General features: G+C 34.7%; 2 protein-coding genes across 4 annotated transcripts in view; one reads left to right on the top strand and one right to left on the bottom strand.

Annotated features, from left to right (window-relative positions):
- Nucleotides 1-7,217, top strand: part of LOC119636090 (scavenger receptor class B member 1) — a 44,724-nt gene extending 37,507 nt beyond the window's left edge. For all 3 annotated transcript variants that reach the window (XM_038031221.1, XM_038031220.1, XM_038031219.1), the window contains 6 exons: nucleotides 1,071-1,323; nucleotides 1,408-1,581; nucleotides 4,795-4,987; nucleotides 5,061-5,439; nucleotides 5,513-5,634; nucleotides 5,711-7,217. In XM_038031221.1, coding sequence (XP_037887149.1) covers nucleotides 1,071-1,323; nucleotides 1,408-1,581; nucleotides 4,795-4,987; nucleotides 5,061-5,439; nucleotides 5,513-5,634; nucleotides 5,711-6,079 — 1,490 coding nt within the window. In that variant the 3' untranslated portion in view covers nucleotides 6,080-7,217. The remainder of the gene's footprint in view (nucleotides 1-1,070; nucleotides 1,324-1,407; nucleotides 1,582-4,794; nucleotides 4,988-5,060; nucleotides 5,440-5,512; nucleotides 5,635-5,710) is intronic.
- A 4,632-nt stretch (nucleotides 7,218-11,849) lies between these two features.
- Nucleotides 11,850-25,932, bottom strand: part of LOC119636088 (putative uncharacterized protein DDB_G0286901) — a 25,692-nt gene continuing 11,609 nt past the window's right edge. The window contains exon 2 of the mRNA XM_038031218.1: nucleotides 11,850-13,823. Coding sequence (XP_037887146.1) covers nucleotides 11,949-13,823 — 1,875 coding nt within the window. The 3' untranslated portion in view covers nucleotides 11,850-11,948. The remainder of the gene's footprint in view (nucleotides 13,824-25,932) is intronic.

The following is a 25,932-nucleotide window of genomic DNA, read 5'->3' as shown; positions in this document are numbered from 1 at the left end:
CATGCATGTGCGTTTACGTATCAAAATTTTTTCTGAAAGTTTTATAGACATTTACGCCTACTTAGTCATATAATTGCATAAACAATAATATATGTACGGATAAGTATGGATAAGTATGGGCACGTTCATCGTTCATCGTTCACATCTTAAATCTTCATCTTGACAATTTTTTAATTAAATATGATTTATATTCGAGTCAACATACAGCTAAAGGCTGCGTAAGCGTTTTATTGTTCTGTAAAATTCTTTGCATTCTTATTATTATCGTTGTTGCTGTTGTTGTTCTTATTGTCTTTCATATATACATGTATAAAAAAAAAATAAAAATAAAAAAAAAAAAAAACAATGTAATAAATGAATTGAAAGCGGAGAGAGAAAAAGAAAAGCGAACGTCCATTGCGACAAAAACACCAACAACACCGATGGCAATTTCTTACGTTTTTAACACATCTCGTTAATGAATTATATGCAACTTTGAATGATGAACGTGTCGTTTTAAGATCAAAATGGTCATTGAATTATCATTATTGCTGTGGTTAATGTTGCTGTTGTTGTTGTTGTTGTTCTTATTGTTGGTTTTGCTATACAATTAAATTAAAGTTTACAATAAAAACCATATTTTTTTCTCATTTATTTTTTTATTTTTTTTTTTTATTATAATTGTTTGCTTAAATGCTTTTGTAGATACGTAAACAGTTATTAATTTGTAGGTATAAGACTCACATACACGCACACACACGTACATATTCACTTCAATTATATATATGTATATATAGACAATATGTTCGTATGTATGTATGTGGGTATATATATATGTAATTTAAAAATGTATGTATGTATGTATGTATGTATGTATGTATGTGTGTATCCACTTTCATCTGATTATAGGATAATCACTCACATTTCCCGGTATTTCTTTCTTTTTTTTTTTTTAATACATTTAATTATATAAAATTTTCTTTGTCTCTTACGTTTTTCTCCACGTTATTTATTTATTTATTTTTTTTTTGTCTTTTGTTTTTTTTTTTTTTTTTCGCTGGCCTTGCCTTGATTTCGTTGTCATACATCAGGGTTCACAATAGCCGTTTCCGTGTTATTACTTATACTGGGCATTTTGGTTGTTTGTTATTTCTTCACATTAATCAATGCGGTGGTTGACTATCAAGTGGCTTTACGACCAGGTGGTCAGACATATGGCTGGTGGGCAAAGCCCCCGGTAGAACCGAAAATATCGGTTTACGTTTATAACGTAACGAATGCCAATGAATTTTTAAGCAACGGCTCTAAGCCAATTGTAAACGAAGTCGGTCCTTATGTCTACACGTAAGTATAATGTTAAGCGAGAATAAATTCTGTTTTCTTTTTTAATTTCATTTTAATTAACATGATTTTTGTGTAATATTTTAGAGAGTCATGGGAAAAGGTGAACATAGTCAAGAATGAGAATGGCACGCTGAGCTATAATGTAAGAAAAATCTATGTCTTCCGTGAAGAATTATCGGCTGGTTCCGATGATGATGTAGTCATAGTACCTAATATACCAATGCTGAGTGCTACCTCGCAGAGTAAACATGCGGCCAGGTAATGTGATTATTAACATATTTAATACAAAAGTTTATATCGATATGTATATTTAAATGTATATATATATATATATATATATATGCATATCTAACATCGAATTTTATTTTCAATAACCTGACTCTCTCTCTCTCTGCCATGTTAGTGACATTTTCCTTATCATCCTACAATCGCGAGGTATGTAGTGCTTCCAAATTATGCCTACGACAGACAAACTGTTGCCTGTAGTGATGAAATTTCATTATTAATAAATTCGCGTAACTAAATTTTTTCTTCCACCACTTTTTAGTATAAAAAAATCACAGAATTTCGTCGCTAATTCCAATTGTGTTCATCTTTTTAACTTTTTCACTATAAGATTGATGCTGAAGCAAGTGAACACGTGGTGTGTCCAAGCCTCTTTATATTCCAATATATTATCTCTTAATACCTTATTATGTTCACTCTAAAAGCAATTAAGCCTGCACAAGTTTGGTTGTCGCCGAAGTATGCCCAAGAAATAAACATAACATTTCGCTGATACTTACTTACTATTATTAATTTGCATTAATTTTTCCACTTTTGCAGTTTATGCAAATATCTCAACTAAAAATTTTGACTGTCAAGTTCAAATGACTCTTAAAGTAAATCTTAAATAAATTAATATTAAAAGTTAGCGTAGGTGCAATAAAACAAATAGGAAGGAAAAAAAAGGGAAAAAGCATGTACACAGCTAGAATAGAGCCACACCCACAACCGGTACGGGACCAAATTGCGAATGCAATGCATACATGCATAAGCTTGGCTACCGATAATAGTTAACAACAATTCATTTTCGACTCATCGTGACATTTTAAGGTTAAGAGCTAGCTAAAGGTAAGGACATAGGTAAATTACGCGCATTAAGCAATGTTGCTTTAATGGATTTTAAAGAGTCCGATAATGAGAGTAAGTGATAGACATCATTTAGGTTCTTGCAAACAACTCTGAACGGGTTAAACAGCTCATAATTATATTTACACTGACTAAGCTTAACCAAGATAAAGTGCCTAGAGAAGCGGTTAGGGACATTAAAGCTTATTTTACCAAGTAATGCAGGCGAGTCAATAGCACCGTTTATTACTTTGATTACGAAGGAAACGCCAAGAACAAATCTACGTTTCTCGAGAAACGGTAAGGACAACACAAGCAACCTATTTTCATAGGGGGGAAAAGAGGCAATCGGATAGGCTCAACGTCAACAAATCTCATAATATCTATTATAATTAAGGTGTTTGTCTATTAAAAGATAGACTAAAGGAGTGGATAAAATACACGAGATAATAAAAATTTTAAATTAACATGACATTCGACGTTAGGACTGATGAATGGCGAAATTGAACAAACAATCATTTCAGTTCAATGCGTTTCAACAATGTCTCTTAACAATTTGCTTCTAATCTTCTAGACCACAGCTTATTGATATTTGTCGATTTTTAACATTTAAATCTTATTAATGAAATGCACTTCAGTTCATTATAGATTCAAATCATTCAATGAGCAAACATGAAAGGGAAGTTGAGTCACTATTTCTAATAGTTATTAATGTTTAAAAAGCCTTGTAAGCAAACATATAACTAATATATAACAATATTCGCATATTTTCTCTGCTTCTCAATTGAGCTTCACTAGGCAGCTGGTTTGCTTACATTTTATTGTTCTATCCTCCTAATTGTTTAAGTTATTAGCTCAGGTCTTGAAATGCATTTCAATAACGCTTCACTTAAATCATGCTATCATTGCTTAGCACCTGATCATCAATGGGATATAACGCTAGACTTTTTCCTTAAATTAAGATAGTTAAAGTTGTGATTTATTACGGACCTTGCGTTTCTTAGTAAAAATCTCGTTTAGCGAAAGTCTGCATCCAAGGACATATGAAGTGAAAAAGAGTACAATTGTCTCAGAAAGAATAGCATTTTCCAGCACACAATGGCTACCAAATTGATTATGGGGTGCTTACGCTTTAGTAATTTCCTAAATGGGTCTTTAGTAGGAACTAGGTTGGGTATAAAGTACCTAAAGTATTATGAGCTTAAGGGGGAAAGAACTGGCTAAGCTGGAACGCTTCACAGTAGTTGAAGGCATAGGTTAAGAACGACTTACTTAACCTTGGAATATTATATGTTGGTTTAGGGGATTATCTCGTAGTTGCAATTGAATCTTTTAAAAAAATTAATCAAATTGACTAACATTATTGTTTAGCCAGGAAGAGGGAGACCTATGCTTTCGAGAAAGCCTCGTTTAATAATAAACGGACCTAATTTCGCCTGCAATACATGTGCGATGACCGTCGCTTAGCCATGCGTTTCATTTCCGACGAATAGCTTCCTTCGTCATCTTATTGACAGAAAAGGTTGCAGCAGACGGGTCATGCCGCTTGGAATAATAACCTGAGCCAACTTTATTTGTCGCATTTCCTTCTGAAGGAAAGGCATCCAATGGCACCGAAACGAATCGAGGACCAACACGGAAGCCGGTTTCCGTGCACCACCTAAACGATGCCCCCAAACGCATTTCAACCAATTATTTCGTTGTTCGATGTTTGAAAACCATTCCTCTAATTTTTACACGAGAGTAATACTTTGTTCTTCCGGATCAAACTGTGAAAAAAAGTGCATATTATTGTGAAGATTTTACGGAATTTGAAATTTTTGGAACCACTTTCTGTCAGAAACTGTAGCACTTCATTCAATATTTTTTGCACACTTCTGTAGCATTTCTTTCTTTTTGGAATCTGTGCACAATACAAGGGCGGAAATCAACTTTATCACTAACCGTAAGTGTACGATCTCGTATCACTTAATTCCAACGCGAGTTATCGTCGTCGACGTCATCATCAGTTTATTTATGAGATCGCTATATATATATATGTATATATTCAGCGATCAAAAGAGAGCAAGTCAAATAAATAGGTGCACACTTTTGAGGCAGAACGAGCAGAACTTTCCGTCAGAGTGGATATCTTTGTTTTTGAGAATTTCAATCACAGGCAAAGATCGGGATATTCTTTTAGACCTAAATTCTTTGTTAAGAAAAAGGTCACAAAGAAAAGGACATTTCTAGACGATCGTATTCAATATTTTCTACCAGATTCTTATGCTTTCCCTTCTAGCAGACAACATTTTTACTTTTCTATAATACACATATGACATTATGATCTTCCTTTCTTTCTTTACATTTCCGTTAATTCAGATTTCTTCGCTTAGCCATGGCTAGCATTATGGATATTTTAAAAATCAAACCATTCGTTCAGGTTTCAGTGGGGCAATTGCTATGGGGCTATGAGGATCCGCTATTGAAACTCGCCAAAGACGTTGTGCCAAAAGAACAAAAACTACCCTACGAAGAGTTTGGTTTGATGTATGGCAAAAATGGTACTTCCCCGGTACGTAAATAATTAATTCATTTTTTTTTTTTTTTCAAAATTTCTATAAGTCATTCCTATACGAAATATACAGGATCGCGTCACGATATTTTCGGGCGTAGAGGATGTAACGAAATTTGGCATTATCGATAAATATAATGGCAAATCTCATTTGCCTCACTGGTTATCCGAGGAATGTAATACGTTGAATGGTACTGATGGCTCGATCTTCCCACCGCATATCGATGAACAACGCATTTTATATATATACGATAAGGATTTATGTCGCTTGATGCCTTTGCACTTTGAAAAGGAAGTCGAAACGAAAGGTGGCGTTAAAGGTTTCCGCTTTTCACCGCCCACTAATGTGTTCGCTGATGTCGAAAGAAATCCCGGTAATATGTGCTTTTGTCCTGCCGGGCAACCAAGTTGTGCCCCCAATGGCCTATTTAATGTATCCCTTTGTCAATACGGTAAATATAAATGAATGAGAAAAATCGTAGGAAGTTGAGATAACATTACTTTCCTTTGCGTTTCGCTTTGCAGACTCGCCGGTAATGTTGAGTTTCCCACATTTCTATTTAGCCGATGATAGTTTACGTACTGCTATTGAGGGTATTTCGCCGCCCGAAAAAGAAAAACATCAATTGTTTATTGATGTACAGCCGGTAGGTTTTCGTATTTTTTTTGCGGAAAAGAATGCAAAAGAGAAGAGTATTATATGAGCATTTCTTTCTTTTGTAGGTTATGGGCACCACGTTAAGGGCCAGAGCCCGCGTTCAAATTAATTTGGCTGTTAGTCAAGTATTCGATATTAAACAAGTTGCCAACTTTCCCGATATTATTTTCCCTATATTATGGTTTGAAGAAGGCATCGATTATTTGCCCGATGAGATTACAGATCTCATGAATTTCGCTACCACCGTGCCGCCTAAGATACGTGTAATATTGACGATTATCTTTTTCGCCATCGGTGCCTTATTGCTCTTAATATCTGTCTTTTGCTTGATACGTAACTCTCACCGACAAAGTACTTTACACCTGGAAGGTAATAATTATTTGGCTACGGCTCAAATCGATATGCAGAAAAAGATGGCCAAGGAAAGATATTAATAGTTTAGTATTAAAGGAGATCAAAAATTAGAATCGCGTTCATAACAAGCAGCGAGCGATTAGTTTTATAAGTTAAGTTTTGTTACAAAAGTGAACTTGTTTTTTTTTTTTTTTTTTTTTTTTTTTTTTGTTTAATGTAATGTAAATGAGTTTTTATTTTTATATATATATATATATATGTATACTTTTGTACTACTTACATGGATACCATTTATGTGGATGTGGATCAAAAAGAAGAACAAATTTTTATTTTATTTTTTTTATTTTCATAGTGTAATAATTTTATCAAGTGGGTGTTTTATATGTATATGTAAACTCTAGTTTTATAGGTTTTTTAATTCCTTCCCAGTTTATATTCCCAGTCCCTGTGTTCTCTATATCTTTATACTCTCTTCATGTGTATGCGTTACACTTTTACTGATTTGTATTATTATTATCGTTATTATTATTACTATTTTTTCAAATATTTTTGATTTGACATCTATTGCTTTTCTGTGTACTTAAGAATCGATAATCAAGAATAAAAACATACAATAAATATTCAACAGTTCACTGTGATCATAAACGAACAATATACATGAGTATATATGCGTGTGTATAAGTAACGGGTGTACCGAAAAGTTCTGTCCGTTTTATGCAAAAAACCAAATTCTAGTTTCCGGTTATGGTCCGAAATGATTTCTTTGAACGATCTTCGAATTTAGATTGTCTAAGAAGGATTTTCCTCTAACGTGATCTTGACAGTATCGATCAAAGGTAGTCGCCCAAGGCGTTCATCAGAATGGTCAAAATTAAGTATATGAAATTTCTCGAACGATCTTCTGCATGTTCTATATCAGAAAGGGTACCACTTCACCAAATTCTTTCAATAAATTTCTGCATGCTTCTGTGGCATTTTGCTTTCGTACAAAATACAATGGCGTGAATGCCACTAGCTAGCCATGAATACACAATCCTGTCTCACTTAATACTAATATCAATAATCCGCAGGTAGACATTCGGTGATAAAAAGCAAGACCCAAATATGCCTCACATGAATACTTATTGAACCGGAATGGACAGAATTTTCCAATGGACTTAATGTGTATACGTATATGTGCACGCATACCGTTTTTCCATTCGTATGAAATTTTATTACGCACAAAAAAAAAAAAATCCTTTCATTTTCTTAGCATTTAATTGTCTTTTGCTACCGTGTATACATGTTAATGGGCTTTAAATGTATATATATATATGTATATATATATACATTTGTTTATATATATGTGTATTTAGGTTAAGTTAGAGAATAAACGTTTGCTTATAAATTCTGCAAAGAATCGGTTAATAAATATGTAAAAAAAAAAAGAAATAATACTTTTTTGTTCTTCCTTCCGGTTTATACATATGAACGTATATATACGTACATATATATATATCTTTGTGTAATTGTATAAATGCTTGTTAAAACTAAATTTTTTAAATTTTATAAAAAAAAAATAAATAAAATAAATAAATCAATTTAAATAAAATCACTTGACGATGATGATTGGTGATGCAAGATAGCTCGCAATCATTTGTTGCGTGACGGTTGATTTCATAAAGAACGTAAGTCATTAACGGTAGAGATAACGTTAACTAAGTAAGTGTTGCCAAACTTATTATTAATTAGGTTATCTTCATTTATGCGAATACAACTTTGTCATTATAACATTGCTAATATTTTGTAACATAATGTACATACATGACAATAACGATCTATAGAAATTTAATTTAAATGTTGAAAAATTATTTAGCATAGTTTTGTTTAGGAGATTTTGTAAAAACACTTGAATGATTATTTTACAAATAATTGTTACGGATGCTAAAATGTCCTTTACTTGTCGGAGAACGGAAGCATTCATTTAAAATATATCACGAAAGTCTCCCTTACAGATTTCTCAACATCGATGTGATAGTCATACGATCTTCACATATATTTAATCGATAAACTTATTTCTTTAACGAAGGGATGCACATCCCTTTCCACGAACCAATGGTTTCTTGTTTCGATTTTAAATTCCCAATCATTCAGAGAATGCGTCCAACACACGTAGGCATAATTACAACCGGAAATGGAGTGTAAGTGGTTTAAATGTTAGGACAAATAGTCCTATTAAATAATTCACTTGATAGATAGATCCGTCTTATCTCAGTAAAATATTTGTCGTGAAAATATCTGTGCACAAGCTTAGCACATCCAGCGAAGGATTTTTCGCTTGTAATGAAATCTTTTGAACTACTCCACGTTACTATCTTAACATTGTTTTTTCTACATTATGCAAAGTCGTATTATTAATTATTAACTACGTGGGCAAAACAACTGCGGCCTAGAAAATATATTGTACACGGCCACGCCCCTAGCCCTCCAGCTTTAGGATTGTTATGAATTCCGCCACCTTCTTTGACCCTTGCCAAACGCAAGGTGTCTGATTCTTCAGATGGTCTCACATTCACGTATAATATGATGGAACGTCTCACTCGTCCCTTGGCAGAATCTGCATGAAACGGTATCCACTGTAAACCCATGTTTGTAGATTTTTCCTAAGGGAACTATGATCCGTGTAGAAGCCGGCTACAAAATGAATCTTTTCGCCTGCCGTTGTCTTACACATTGCTTCCAACGGCAATTCGCTTTATTCTATGCTTAATGTGATAGCAGCTTACTAATGTGATTTCTTGGTACGCCACGGAAAGCTTAGGCTCCTCGGACTGCCCTGTTGGCTATGCAATCACCCCTTTCGTTGTCCTCAACATCCGAATGGCTAGGCGTCCATATTAGGTGCACTATATTGGGCCTGATTAGCTCATTCAGTGTTTGACGGCATTCCAACTCCAACTCCAGATGTTATCATTCGCTCATTTAGGGCCTTAAAGGCGGCTTGGCTGTCGGAGTATATGCGGATCCACTCTTTGCTACACTGCGTTCTTAAGGATTCAGAGGCACATGCGGTGATTGCGTAGACTTTTGCATGCAAAGTCGTAAGAAGAAATCATTTTATAAAATGTCGGTCCGGCGCTTCGTTCGCAAAAGTTCCAATCTTTTTGTGAAAAGTAGTCGTTCCGATAAACATAAAACATTCAAATCTTCTGACAACGTCTCGTTGAAACCAATCTCCTCCAATTTACGCAATGCCGCCAGACATAATATTTGCCATTAATGATTCTAGTTTGTCATCTTCTGGCAAAAAAATACGACGTTCTTCATATAGGGCCTCAATTGGTTGACCTGACCGGAGGTGTTAATTTACCTTGTTAACGGGCCATTATTGGTTTTGATACGGAAACAACCAATCAATATTGCGAAAACTTGACCTATATATATAAAAGCCAAAAGTAAAAAAAATGCAATGATGCCATCGATTTCTTGATGAGACCAGTAAGCCATTAGCGTTTTTCGTTTTCGAAAACTTGGGTTTCACAATTTCCTAATTTCCTTCGTGTGCGTGGAATTTTTACCGATCTTCGTTGACGAAACTTTAAATGTTTTTATAAAGGTTAGACCCGGTATTGCCCTAAGCAATCGCTTATAAGGTAATCTTCATCTTCGTTGTCGAAAGTTTGAATCTTTGCAGCAATCCTCCTAAGCAATTGCCTGCGTAAAATATTTCACGAAATTTTATTTTCAAAAAACGCCGCAGCGCCATCTTCGGAATGCAATCTTCCCCAATTTGCCCAAAGCAACCGCATTGAGCAATAATATTTAATTATTTTTTATATGACCAGTTAGACGTGAGAAGCCACATGATGAGTTCACGGTGATGATTTCAAATAAGTAGGTAGAAAGAGAGAGGGATAGAGGCCAGCCGCATCCAGCTACGACCACACGGCAATCATAGTTGATAGTAGCGCGCTTAACTACTTTACTATACAGTAGCAGGTTTGCAGCCAACGGAGAAAAAGCCTTACATGGAGCTTGTTTGGATAAATAAATAAATATAAACTATAGCCAACTCCCTGTCTAAAATAAAAGCAATTGAAATTTTCATCCGGGTGAGAGTTTATGCAGGGATCTTTAATATAAAAAAAAAAAAATTTTTTTTAAAACAAATGTACAAATATTTGCAAAGTTTTTTCCAATACAATGCTCGGCCCTTGTTATAAATATATTCGAGAAAGCGAAGAAGAATTTCATGCTCACCTAATGCCATATCTTTGTTATCCAAACGCTTTACAAATATTGCAATTTCTCGAAGGTTCTCAAACAATTCAGAGATATCTTCAATTTCGTTGAAGCCTTGGAAAAAGTATCCAAAGCAGTTCTTAATATATCTTTTGGCAATTTAGATGGCTCTTGGTGCTGCTTTAGAAGTTCCTGCATTAAGTCGTAAAACTCTTTGAATTTATTTTGCCGGTTGCGTGTATTTGTAAAATATATTCATACGCACTTCGTAGTCCCATGTAATTCCTTCAATTTCATCAGATACCTTTAGAAGGAGGTACAACCTCCTGCTTCGTATCGAGAGAACAGAGAACCGTGTTGTAAACTTCTCAGATGTGACCAAATTCGGGCTTGTTCATTTAATTTCTCTCAGATGTTACCAAATTCAGACTCGATTTTTCAATGCAACAGGCGATTGTGAACAAATTGAGACTAACTTTTTCAATGTTTTCTCAGATGTTAGCAAATTCGGTCTCACTCATTTAATTACTCTCAGATGTTACCAAATTCAATTACAACTCTGAACAATCAACAAGTGGTCTGAAATTCGCGATCGTCTCATAGGCACTTATTCAAAAACACTAACTTTTTGAGTCTTTTTTCTTGCATGCAATTTTATAGCATGGGAGTTAATTTTATTAATGTGAGAGCAAAAGTGATCGATCCGGTTTTAGGCACATAAGACTTGACATTCTAATATGAAATTCAAGAGTACACACTAAAATTATCTGATATGTCCGATGCAAAATTGAAACTCATTAAATGTTTAATTTTTTTTTTGTTTTTTTTTTTTTGCTTTTTGTTTCAATTTATTTGAAGATTTCATAAAATCATTATTTTTATTTTTTATATTTTTTTTTTTCGTTTGTTTGTATTTTTTTTTCTCTATGAAACATTTGTATGTAATTTTTTTTTATATTTTAATTAAGTTTAGAAGACAAAGATGTATGGTAGGTATGTATAAATGTATGTGGTAAGGTATGTTTAAAACTTACATACTACAAATATTTTGTATATAATTTATACATTTATGTATATATATATATATATATATGCGATATATATATGTATATAGGGTAGATCTCTAAAGAAATGTAGAAAAACTATGTTTGTATATTCTGCTCCTTGTCTATCTCATAAATATGCGCACATTCACATTAAAAATATATTTAATTTCTTTTCTGACGTAATCACATGTGTGTATAAAACATTTCCTTCTTTTTCCTGCTCTTTACATTTAACTTTAAAATTAATAATTTTTTCCTTAAATTTAATTTTTATAAAAATATCTTTTTTTTTTTAGATTTTTACATTTATAAAAATATTTTTCTTTTTTAAGGATTTAAGAACTAGTTTTTTAAATTTTAATTTTCTTCTTTTTTTTTTTTGTTTAATTAAAAACTTATAAAATATATTATCGCGTATCACGACGACGATCCTACGCTTATGTTTTAAATATGTTTGTTGTTTTTTTTTTTTTTTGATTTTTTTTTTTTGTATATTTATAGAAAAAGTTGAATAAAAAAATGTTACGCAATCCGTTGTTTAGTTATTAAAATATATATAGTGTTTACTTCTATGTATATAAATGTTTATATTATGTGTAGTATGTATGTTAGCAAGCACACATGTATTTATGTATGTGTATTATTTATGGGTTTCTAAAATTTCTATAAAATATTTAATATTTTATAATCTTGGAAACTCGAAACGATTGTTAAACTCTAAATGGCTACTTAAAAATTGCGATGGTGTCAAGTCATCGTGAGTGAAATCGAACAGAGTTCGGTTTGTATCGTATGTAGAATAATTGAGATCACTTTGTAGTGGTGGTGGTGTTGGTGTTGGTTCCAAGCTAGCAACGGTATCGCATTGATCGCCATTATTAAATGAGCAAATGCTGCTAACGGTCGCCTCGGTGCCGCCAAATGCGTTATGTCCGCAAAAGCCCATCTGATGATGATGGTGATGATGATGATGATGAGGTGAATGCGTCGCTGACGTTAGCATACAGCAATCGCTATCTTCGGTGGCACACGGTATATTAACGGTGGGCAATGTGTCATTCTTGTGGAATGTTGAGTCACTCTTTTTCAAACGAAGGCTGCCATTGCTGTCGTGTATTTCGATATTCATGGTGACCGTTTGCTGGGGTAATGTAAACAGTTGGGCACCGCTTGTTAAAGGACCATTATCGCCAGGCGTTAACCGGTTATTGTGATGACGATGATGGTGATTGCTGCTATTATTATTGCTGTTATTGTTGTTGTTATTGTTGCTATTGTTATTATTATTATTATTATTATTATTATTATTATTGTTGCTGGTATTGTTATTGTTGTTATTATGAGTGCTGTTACTAATTCTGCTTTTGCAGTCTTCATTGCATGGCAGTGTGGCAAAGCACTCTTGATGATCGTGTTGATGTGGCGTTGTATCATCGTCCAGCCTGAGCATGTCATCACAGATGAGTATATTACTGTTATTTTGCGTATGCAGCTCCTGAGTTCCAGACAAAGTGTCATTATTAAATATGGAAAATTTGAGGTCCGAAAATTCCATTGGGTCAGCTGTTTGCTGACTGGCAGGATGTAAATTGGCATCATTGTTCACAATACCATTTTCATCGGTATCGAATGTGCTGTCAATCAGTTCGCTGGCATATGTCGTTGATTGATTATGCAATTCATTAGAGGGATTTATTAACGTCAGTAATTGTCGCGGTTTATTGATTTCGGCTAAACTGCAATCAACTGATTCCTTTAATTCAACTGACGATTCAAAGAAATTATCGGGATTCATATACTTGAGTACATCATCCAATTTCGCTTCGGGTTCGGTTTTCAAGTGTTGCAAACTAGGTAGCGGGTGTATTCTGTGTAGATTGTCTTCTAAATTAGCGTTAGCGTGTAACATCACATTCTTGCTTAGATCGGGATCGATCTTCAGGTTATTCAATTCGTCCGTATTGTACAAATTGTTTGAGGTAATTGAAAAATCACTGCCGGTAGCGGCATTCAAATAACCACTGCTGATATCCATTTGATTGTCGTCGTCATCTTCGTAGTCGGTACTAAAATTGACTGATTTGGTACTATTGTGACGTTGTTTCTTAGCATGCGTTGAATTATTGTAAGTCGGAGCTGCAGAACGTTTTTTGCGTCCTCCCCTACCGCCGCTTGCATTATGATTTTTTTGCCCAGCAGATGAACTGGCAGAGCCCGTCGATGACCCAGATGAATTCAATTCTGCATTGTTTTCACCTTGTGTTTCCGAATTTGGGTTATTTTTATTAGCAGAACTAGCACGTGAGAGTTTCTTCTGAGGTCGATATTTGTAATTGGGATACTCGATCATGTGCAATTTTCGTAATTTCTCTGCCTCGATAATGTAGGGTTGTTTCTCCTCCTTACCCAGCAATTGCCACCGTCTTCCCAATTCCTTTGAGATTTCCGCATTATGCAAATCGGGTGTTTTTTCACAGATTTTCCGTCTCTCCATTTGACTCCAAACCATAAACGCATTCATCGGCCTTTTAATATGACCGGGTGAGTGTTTTTTGGTCTAGAATAGCAAACAATACGAAATTATTTATATGCGAGACGTTAGAGTTTTTGTTTTAATATATGACAACAATAGCAGAGAGAAAATTATACCATTTCTCTCTCTCTCTCTCTCTCTCTTTCATCCAGTTATATGTAACATCTAAGGCGACAATCAATATCTTTAAGACGAGATTCAATTTTCATTCCTATAAATAATTTTAAATGGTCCAATAAGATGATTTTCAACACACAATCATAGATATTATTCCATCTATAGTGCGTACACTAAACACCTTGGGATGTGTAATAAGCAGTTGACGATATGAAAAACCTTTTAAAGGTATATTCTAGTGCGCCCATAAAAGGATTCAAACCTATTATGGTACGGTGCAGGCTCCGGGCGATGGAAAACTTTCCATAGAGAAGCTAAGGAGAGTCCTGAAGGCCATAACCACAGAAATAGCACATAATGGGTAGATTATCCTAAATACAGCTATGACGATATGTCTCTGAGAACATTAAAAATATATTAGGAAGGAAATGCACATGACAAATGATCTTGGCACGTGGACAAAGGAACAGGCAAAGGAAGATATTTCACAAGTCAAGGCCGTACGAAAACGAAGACGTGTAGTTTTCGTTGTTGCTAACTTGTTATTCATTAATTTTTCAACTCGTGTCAGTTGACAGTGTTGTTAATGCAACACACTACGTGTTAGAATTCACTTCACGTATAGTGAAGTATAGTATTCAAGGAATTACTAAAGTATTTCGGCTGTCAAGTTGAGGAGTTGCTTCGCGTCCAAGCAGCTCGCAAAATCGATGCCGAGATGGTGGATAAGCCTCAACTTATGCAGAGAGGCAGAAATGTCCTGCACCTATAATTTCATTTTTGTACTTCGGGGGCATAATAGAGCCCCGTGAATAAAGGGGATTGTCCTGCTCAGGAGGCTGGTTAGCGCTTCTTATTTAACCCACAAGCCACGAAGCATTGTGATGTTAAGCATGCGTTGCCGGAAACACTAATTCTATGAAGCCTTGTTAGAGCGGGTGTGAAAGATGTCAGTCTATAGATAATTATATAAAAAGAAAAAACATTGTGACATTTGTCTATTCAGTCAAAAATAATTCTCAGCCAAATTTCGGAAGCAGTTCCCTATATTTTAGGGTACTACTTTGATCGAAACGATAGGGCTTCGCAGACGTGTGAAGAAATTCGTGAGGAGTGAGATGACAAAAAAAATCGACCGCTCATTTCCGCTCTGGAAATTTTGCTGTGAAAAACGCGTCGCGTTCTTCTCGATCAATTGTTGAAAAAGTCGGTGAAACTGTTAAAAAGTGGAAGAAGACCAGCATTCCACAATTTTGCCACGTCGCGGAGGAGCTGAACATTGTCTGGGAAACTAACTATAAATATCGGGGTATTTGGTTACGAGGTGAATAAACAGTGAGTAAAGACGAGCGGAATTCCATTTGCGGAATCGTTACCGAGGCTGGGAGGTGTAGATCACATACGCTGATAATATGCGAAACAGATCGTGTTCAGGGGAGAAGTAGATGTACAAACGGTAGCAAAGAGCCGATCGGGCCCATTGTTTGTTTGTGTAAAGGTCGGGGCAAACGAATAATGCATGAAGACTTGCTTCAATCCTGTTAGAGCATTGATTCCATTTCCCACCGTCAACCACTGATTGGATGAAAGCAAACAACTGACATGAAAGGTTCAGAACTAATAAATTGCAAAAGCGTCGCTTGCAAATAAATTTTGGCGCATTCACCCCATCTTGGCCCGTAGAATACCGTTCGTTTCGCAATCTGCAGAACCTGCAAAAAGATATGTGGTTGATTTCAAACGGGGCCTGAGAAAATATTTCGGTTTTACACAATGTTTTCAATTAAATGCAATTTTGAACTTGGATGAAAAGACGCCACGACCTTCTTCTTGACCTAACAGATATAGAAAACGAATACTTTGTAGCGAGTGAATTGGGCGTATTTTACCTAAACATATCTCTTCACTACATTGAGCAGAAAATTGTATTATAACAAATTTTGATTCAATTTTGATGCTCGACCGTAGAATCTGCAACAAGGCTGTAACCAGCGGATAAATCCACTATTACACGAGTCGATACTATAAAGTATTGACGTGCAATTTGAAAATAACGTAACGTAATTTCTTATCACCTACAAATAAGGTTTCACAATCCTAAGAGTGCTTATGTGCCACAAGCAATCAAGTGATTTCCATATATCGAATTTATTAACTGATTATTACGTTATATTGACTGTGATTAAGAGTTCAGTGTATGGGTGAGAAATTTCGATTATCGCTTTGAAAAATGCTTAGATTTAGTTCAAATTTGAATAAACCAGATTTATTACTCATCATTGTCATCATCAGTAAATGAAAACTGGAAGTGGTCGCACTCAAAGTATTCTCTTAAGTATCATATATTTAAGCCTTAGCAATATACTTAACCGTGAACTTAAAAAAAAAATTTGAAAAAAAAAATATGAAGAGAATTTATCAAAACGATAAGCATTATAGAGCACAGCGTAAAGAATAATATGTATATATTACATATATATATATATCATATATATATATATATATATATATATACATATATGTCAGTTTATAAGATTCTTTGTAGACAAACTATATAATCCTTGTCAAAGTAATGATTTAAAGCGACAGCAGCGAAGAGCCTAACAAACCAGGCTGTCAAAGCAGTATATTACGGCGTGTAGATTAAATGAAATGAACAAAATGTGCACACACACACACACATACACACACCTATATAAGTTTTGCACTTGAAAATTTTACAAAATAGTAAACAACTAAATAAAAATATAAAAATAAAACACACACACACACACACTATTTTAAAATGATAAGATTATTAAAGAGGTTATTGACATTGAAAATATTTCATTAACAAAAAACCTATTTTCGGATATTTATTTAAAAACCACAAAAAAAAGCACGCACACAGACACGCACACACGCACACGAACACAAGCCAACAACTATTTTTGCCAATATTTAGACGGACATAAAATACATTTATAAACAATTCATATAAAATTATATGTAGGCAGTTAAAAATATATATACATACATGCGGTCGCTTACATGTGCATGCATATACACATATGTATATCTGTATGTGTGCATATATATATATATATATATTCGTATGTAGGTACGCGTTATATTCATATATAACAAATTACGATAATTGAAATTCTCGTTGTTGTTGTTATTGTTGTTATTGTGTGTTTATAAAATCGAACATTGCTTGCTTTAAACAAATAAATGCAATTATGAGCGCGCTTGCCAATCGTGTACAACTTTGTTTGTATATGTTAGTGCGTATATAAGTGCGTATGTGTTTGTTCATTTTTTTCTGTTTTTTTTTGTTTTTTTTTTTTTTTTTTTTTTATAAAAATATATAATGTATATGAAGTTTACAAAGTTGTTGATACGCATTTTGTCTATACACATGCACACCTACATTCGTTAGTTGGAATATACATGTATATATATATATATAAAATTTAATATACATAGTTAGTGTCTATAAGCCATGCATGATGTTTACACATAACCATACATATGTTTAAATGTTTGAATTTATCATTACTTATGAAATCTGTCAGAGAGTGTTGTAAGTGCTTTTAATTATGTTGGGTGGGAAAAAACGAATATGCCAATATTCGCTATCAATATCTCCAACTCTAGTCAAAGTGTAAAGTCAAGTGAAGGAAGTTAGGTAGCAAACAAAAAAAACTAAAATTTCCTTCTTGCCAACATATCCAATGTATCGATATGTAGATATATTATAGATGGGCTTCCATATATATGCCCACTTAACAGTCTAATGCATATCTAGATGCATACACGCATATAAACATAAGATGCCTGCATGCGTTTAGCGTCCAATATGAGTGGTCGGTCATTAGGCTGGGTCGCTCACCGCTCGCCATTTAATAGAAAGAATACTGTGGGTGACAAAAAATTTGAATGAACGCACCTGTAAGGAAATGTAAAATAAATTATATCGCTATTAAAAGCGTGGTTGCGTGGGTAATTGCGTACATTGTCATTTATCATGTCCAGGAAAATCTAGAAATTTATTTCTCGTAAGAATCCATATGAATAGCCGACTGTCTGCGTCTGTATTTGCCCGCGCGTGTGTCGGTACGTTTGCTTTATATGCATACATGTATGCATGTATAAATAATATCTCATGGGAAAAAGAATTCTTTTCTTTTTTTCCTTAATTGTTGATAAATATGAATGACATGACGACGGCAGATGTTTAATGTCTAAGAGCTTCAATGACTCTTTGGTGACATGAAAGTGTGGATGAGTGTTTTTTTTTTTTTTTTTTTATATATGGAATCAGAATTAGCAAATATTATGATTTTGAATAGATGCCGCCATATATATCAGCGGCTATGCTTTGAAAGCGGAAATGTTTGCTTTCCGCAATTACTTTAAACTGCACATAAGCGAAGAAAACTGTGTTAGCGCCAAAGGGACAACTGAATGAAACGACTGAACATCATCTGAGATTAGCGTTGCCTCATGTATCGCTTTATAGGCTAATGATAAATACGAGATGCTTTTGGATCATAGTATCCCCGAACATTTTAATGGTTGTAACAACTCCCATATCGATATCTGCTACACTACGAAAGTTGCTTAAAGGTTTTTATATATATTATGTGAGTATTGCATAAGAGATTTACGCTTGTCTTCAAACTAAGACGGCATGCTCAACAATCTAACCCTTCCTCAAGGTTTGCAGTTGGGAAATTGCCAACACTAAGCGACACTCAGACATGTCTTTATGGGATTAGCGTGCACATCTGGCGCACAATAATGTTTTCAATTTACGAGGACTGAAAGCAAACAAAGTAAATATAGCATCACTCATCGCCCATCAAGAATGCATTCTTGAATATCAATTTGCAGCTGATCTAGCCTCTCTCCAGTACCTATTTAGCTCTTAGTGTTCCGTTGCAGTAGATACTCCGGTATGATGAACTAATAATATATATGTCACCCCAATGAATCAAGCGTTCAGGTACCACCCTGCAACCCCATCTTCAACGTATTTGAGCACTTGTGTGTTATACCTCTGGCAAAAGTTTATTTAAATCCCATTGCCCTCTCTATTGGCTGCCTCACCGCCGCTTGTTTTACAGGCTGTAATGAGCTTATGCGCACGTATGTAACACACAGCAGGGCTTTCATTATGCTAACCGATTCACAATGTAATTCTTAATTCTCTAATCTTTCCATGTCATTTTTAATATGTCATGATGAAAATTAGTTCATAATAGTAAATTGATATAGAAATCAAGTTTATCGAATTTGGGCCAAGTGGGTCTAATTTTTGGATGACATCGCAAATAGGCGGGCTTTCACGAAAGGCATATTGCCTTTGCATGAAAATAACGCGTAGCTTTTGGTATATTATTACCAAACCGGGCTAACAACTATATTATAGGCGCAGCGGTGTAGGAGATATTGCCCGATAATGTTTTTACTCGTTTCTTTTTTTTTTTTTTTTTTTTGATGGGGACAAAGAGGCATATATTAAATTGCAAATGTATGCGTGAATGTCATTTAAATAGAGAAACAATCGGAAATGGAACCCGCGATGCCAACTTGTCGGTGGTACAAAATCGGTAGCAAAGGTCGTATAAGTTTATCTTTCAGTGGTGAAAATAAAACCGGGGCATTAGTCTTATGCATATACTGTTGCTTTAACTCCACTAAGAAATTATAACTATAGACACGATACGCCTGGAAGCGCTTCTATCGATTGTAAAAAGCCGTAGCAATTCCAGAGCAAAATCGAAAATGCTAATAAACTTTCAACATATTTATCCATTTCAAAATTCTGCAGAAAACTACTTGCTAGCAATCGGCTAACGGGCCGATAAAACTGTCGGCAGCTTAAAAATTGTTCCAACTGTAATAAAAACATATGCCCGCCTTTGTCTTTAGATTAGCTTGTGGATTAGATTTAGATAGTCTTTTACCAATTGTAAGCGAACTCTAACCAAAGAATCCTAAATAAAAGAGAAGAAGGTAAAGCCAAAGCGAACCATTAGATGCGCCAACTTACTGCATCGTTTGTTTTCATCACAAAATATCTAAAATAATAGTTTGTTGCGATGTGAAGTAGTTCTCCATGTTCGATGGGAGCCCTTATACAAAATGTGGTTCCAAAAAAATTGTGCCAACTTGGTCTAAATTTGGTGCGGCTGATTTCTATATTAAATTGGAATCATGGACCAGTGTACCAAATCCCATCAAAATGTCTCAAAGATTTGCGATCTGTAGTTTGAATGCAAAAGCACAGGACAGTCGTCCGAAGGGCAGGCAAGAAGACGGGCATAAATCGGTCAGAATAATAATTTCATCTGTCTCTCCTTCTTTCTGGGACTTATTTGCCCTACCTTACACATTTAACATAGCCCTCACCACAGGCTGTGTAGGGTATCAAAGCTGCTTGGTAATATGAACAAGTAAGAAAATTGTATTCAACTGCGATCGAATCCTTTATATCCCTCCAACGTTATCGTAAAAGAGGCAAAAAAGTAAACGAACTAAATCCTCTTGCTGTGTAGTGTGGAGTGGACGCGGCAGCCTTTTTTCTATTTTCAAAACAAAAGATTCTATCGCATAGGTGTGTACGCGTGGTAGGCGTGTCCTTAGAATAGTCTAAGTCACTTCCAAATTGATTTGCAAATCTGTAAGCGATATATTCATTTTTACGAAGGAGAGAACAGTTATCACAACAACAAACCCATCCATCGGTGATGGGTGTAAGAAATTAAAGATCAGTTTTTTTTTTTTGTTGAAGAAGAATGGACTAGTAATGATATAAGGTCTAAGCGCGGTATTCGGCCTCTAGTTGCAAATGCAACTCAATTGCATAGAGGAAAATTAGAAATTTAGTGTAAGGAAGAAAAGGACGGCAGACTACGAAGCGACTACACCCACCATTATACCAATCGCCATAAACTTTTATCTTTTTGCAGTTTATTCGCTATTGCATTGTGAATCATACAATGTGAAGACCCTGTGGACTGATATTTCCCTCTTAAAGTCACTCAAGATCTCGAACTTGGAGGGAGACTTGTTAAGTTAAAATGGAATTATTAAAGTTTAAGCTTATATTTTTCATTATCCAGAAACTCTTTAACTGCTAATAAAAAAAGAAAAAAGAAAAAGAAAAGTTTTGCGAATATCAAAAAGGTTTATCGTCTGGCCCTTCCACCGTACCATGCATTCTTTCCTAATCTCGTTTATTTGTTTTGCTATTTGCATTATTTTGTTTTATTTTGTTTTCGCACTTAAACTCTGCGACATCGATTTAGAGGTATTAACGACGTCAACGACGACGACAACGGCGACGACAAACAGACAGCAATTCGATGTCAGTTGCGTTGCAAAAAACTTCCATATTATTGCATGCATTTTACGCGCAATTTTTATGTGCAATAAAAATGAAAACAATAACGAAATTGTATTTCGCAGTAAAAAAAAATATGTTGTTTTCTTTTCCATATTATTTTGATCTACGACAAACAAACAAAACACTATAATTAAAACTAAACTTTTAAACGTAATAGAAACTTAAAAAAACAAATACTCGTTTAAGACACTTTGAACTAATAACGGTTAATCTTTTGTTTACATATAATACACTATCTAACTAACTTTTGGGTAACTGCTGGCACACAACGAGAGAATTTATATTAAATTAGCTTAGGTTAGAATACGATGCGAGCCCGATTGACAACGTGGCTTACTTAGACGATATGTCTCAAAGCTTAATATATATTTTTTGCACCCTACACCGTTTGTGGTATTGCGGTACATTAAATTTGTCGCGCATGTACGCAACACCCAGAAGCACTTGATGTAGATCCACCTTTAATTCAGAATCATTTTTGAATCAATCTAAGCTTGTGTGCCCATCTGTCCGTCTGGCTGTCTTGTTTTCTTGGGTCCAATCTCACGTCGTTATATTCGTAACTGTATTAAACGAAGTGGCTTAGGGTATTTAATGGCAAGCACTTGATTTCTCAAGGCGTCTTTTAGGGACGCAGTCTCCCTGGGACCTCACCTGATCAATATATTGCAAAATAGATGCAATTGTTTCTTCTCGAAACCGGTTTTTATTTTATTCAAGATACGATTGTTAACGGAAATGCACTGAGATGACTAGCGGTATTTAGAGAATGCGAACTTTGTGGCAAGCTTCAGATTCATGCCGTGTATGAAGGATGCGGTTAGAGCGATTTCCGTTAACATTCTGACGAGATAAAGACCCAAACAATGTAATTGCTGGCTTGAAAGTAAGCCGCAAAAGAGTAGAAAAACTTCACACACCATAGGTGGTTTTTGACGGGTTGGTCTCATAATTCAGTATTGCATGCTTCTCCTCAGAGCTCAAAAAAAAAAAAGGATAACATTTCCCATTTGGATGGGAAATTATAGTCTATTGTGAAATAGTTAATTGGGCAACGGTCCGGGACAAACGGATAGAGTGTTGTGTTCTATGACAACTCAAATAAAACAGAAGATCATAAGCATATGCATCGAACTTGGCACTTTTGAAACGGCGCTCGACGGTCACGGTCAGAAGTGTGTGGCTTCTTTATGTTTTACCGTATAAAGGCGTACTTTTCGGAGGAGCAGTTTTTTAGGAGAACGATTAAAAAATCGACCTAACTGATGTAAATTTGTCACAACCGAGATGCTACTACTACTCAGCTATTTTTGTCGACAAGCGTTGAAAATTATAAATCATAAAAACGTTCCGATACAATTCACTTTTAATACCTCGAGTGAAAAGACATCAATATACCGAACTCATCAAAACATCATGAATATCATGACTAAAGATTGGAATAAATTAAATGGGCAGACAGACAGGCAGGCAAATAATTACCGATTCACAAACTAATTCTAATTCGATCGGTGCAAATGGCCCTATCGTATCCATTTTCAATAGCGCTCGTCTTTGGACCCACATACGTTAGTATACAAAATTTCGTCGAAATATTTCAAAAATCGTGATCCGTGATCCAAAATATAGCGAGAGACAACACAAGGATAGACGCATAGAAACCGGAGAGACTCACGGACAAATATGCTGAAGTAAATCGATTCACAAAATGACTTTGGATCGATTGGGAACATAACACATGGGTCTAACTTAATTCCTGCGGATTGTTCCACATACCACGCGAACTTAATGCACCCCATACTATAAGTAGGGTAGGGTGTATGTAGTTAGCTTAGAACGCCTTTAATAACCATTTGGACGAATTGGATTTGCTTAAGGCTTTTTATAGTTCTATCAAAGAGAGATAAATAAATTCTTGAAAATGTAGCAAAAGTCATTGAATAGAACAGTGTTTATTTAGTTAGGTTCACTTCTTCTTTCCTAATTGCCTCGGGGTTGAGAAAATGAATTTTTATGAATTTTTTATTTATTAAATTGCTCTTGCAAAAGTTAACTTATGTGTAAAGCGCGTTTAACTTTATTTCTTTGCAAAAAGTAAACCCATAAATTTTAATTTATTTAAAAGAAATTTACGCCGGTTGACTACGAAAGATAACCATAAACAACTCCAGAATAATTTCACAAAAAATCATAAGTATTTCAAATTCTAAATATAAACTTTTAAGTCATTTGCTGTCAATTAACGATGTGAGCAAATGACCAAAAGGAAAAAAAAAGAAGACAATAACAATAATAATCTTTATATACTTAACGGGATCTTTGAAGCGTATATACTAATTAATTAATGGTTAGCATACGGAATGAAAAAAAACAGAGAAAAGAATTAAAGTTAATTTGGTATTCAATTGTTGCTGAAGCGAGCCCACCTTTCTGAAAACGATAACACGATATGTATGTATTTATATTCTGCCTCGCAGGCACATACGCATACACGTACGTATGTACGTACGTACATCACATGTAGCAAATATTTAATTACTCTCAGAGTTCACAAGTGAATTTACATAATTCCAGTTAATTGTGGCAGCAGTAACAATAAATAAACCTTCCGATCCTCTGCCAACCCATCTGGACATCTACAGCACCACCCCAATCCTCACCAATTCTCATCTTTTTTTTCTCTCTCTCTCTCTCTCTCTCCCTCTTACCTTTTTTCAATCTGCTCGCATCTATCTATTAAATCTACGGTGAAAAGTAAACGTATGACGAATTTGTGCTCATGTGAATCAAAGCTTTTTAGGAAGTGACGTCATTATTATTATTGTTATTAAATCTTAATTACAAAAGCGCACACACATTAATTTTCATGAATTTCACAAGAAGAAAGTCAATAACCCCACCGAACAAATTGACACGACACGAAACGATTGCTGATAAAATTGAAGCGAAAAAAAAAAAAAATAATAATAAATAAATAAATGCTTCTCTTAATAAAAAATTTATATATATATATGTAAAAAGAAAAAAAAAAAAAAAAAACAAAACAACAGTATTCTCGCAAAATATTAATACGGCTACACAAATACATGCATGCACCGCACAGTCAAACATGAACGAAAATCTCTACCTCAACATCAGATAAACAGACAGCAAACTAGAAACGAAAAAAAAAAAAAAAATTATCAAATAGCCTTGAAAAAGTTTAAGTACCCGTGAGTGTGTGTGTATGTATGTTTGTGTATGTGTGTGTATATACATATATATAAATAACAACAACGCAACAGCAGCTATAGCTAGCTAGCAAACCAACAACAATAAATAGTAAGGAACGCAGTGCCTTGAAATTGAAACAGAAATAAAACAACAATATGTATAATAAAAACAACATAAAAGTTACAGAACAATTTACTTAAAAATTTTCTGTTTAAAGACCTACAGGATACACAAAATCCAGCGAAGCATTTAAACCAAACAGGCAGGCAGGCAGGCAGGCAGGCAGGCAGGCAGCCAGCCAGCCAGCCATCCAGCCAGCTATGGTATACTATATAGTCAGTTATCCAGTCGCTTGGTACGTTATTCGTTGTATACAGAAACTATTAATCATAACAAGATACGTGACCGTATAGTGCACACAAGTCAATCTTTAGTGAATAATCTAGGGTTTGTTAACATTTCACTTTCACACAAATACACCCAGACGTATATCCCATAAATGTGTATATATTTAAACACACATACTCCTATATATATTTATGTCTAAATGTGTGCTCTGAAGGATAGACGGAATGTTTTCTTTTATGGTTTTTCGGGTGGATTATTAAGGAAATTCCCTAATGCAGGCTACAGCAACAATGAAATGAAAGCATGTGCTTAACTGCTTTTAGAATATAAAAAAAAAAAAATAAAAATATATATATATATATATTTGAACAGGTAACGGTAACTAATCAAGGTTCGAAGGTTCGGTGACTTTTTCAGGCATTTACCGGACTGACGTTAGCTAGCTAGACAGCTAGCCAGCCAGCCATCCTTTAAGTTAAGTTACAAAACATAAGTCAGTCAGGCAGGTCAAACGCATCCCATTATATAGTTTGTATGCACGGCATATACAAACACATGCAAACAAACATATAGTAATGACTTTAAACGGCAGGCAGACACGAAACACGAACAAAGTCTTTCGTTTAAAGTAAAACAGTATAGCTATGTATATCCGAAACCAGTGAAAGATTCAGCCAAAGATGAGCCAACCAAACGGCCCCAACTATGGCGTTATGTACCCACACTTCAGGTGTGTGTGCAGAGCGGCGCATGATTAAATTTATCAAAGCACAGAGAGATTCCAAATATATATATATATATATACAATGAATTGTATAAAAATATCGGAGAGAAAAAAAGACAAAAAAAAAAAAACAACAACAAAAAAAGTAATAGTAAGAAAATTACGAAAAAAAGAAGATTCTACGGCCTTGCAAAGGGTCGTTAACTTGTTACTGTGAACGGCATCTCTCTCGCTCTGTCTCTCTCTAAATATGTACATATATATATATATATAAATATATTTACATATTGTTTTTGTTGCAATTGCTGTTGTTGCTGCTGACGCTGCTGCGGGTG

This window comes from Glossina fuscipes, unplaced genomic scaffold (genome assembly GCF_014805625.2).
Source record: "Glossina fuscipes isolate IAEA_lab_2018 unplaced genomic scaffold, Yale_Gfus_2 27, whole genome shotgun sequence".
In the NCBI taxonomy this organism is placed as follows: Eukaryota; Metazoa; Arthropoda; class Insecta; order Diptera; family Glossinidae; genus Glossina; species Glossina fuscipes.
This window is presented reverse-complemented; position numbering and strand designations above follow the sequence as displayed.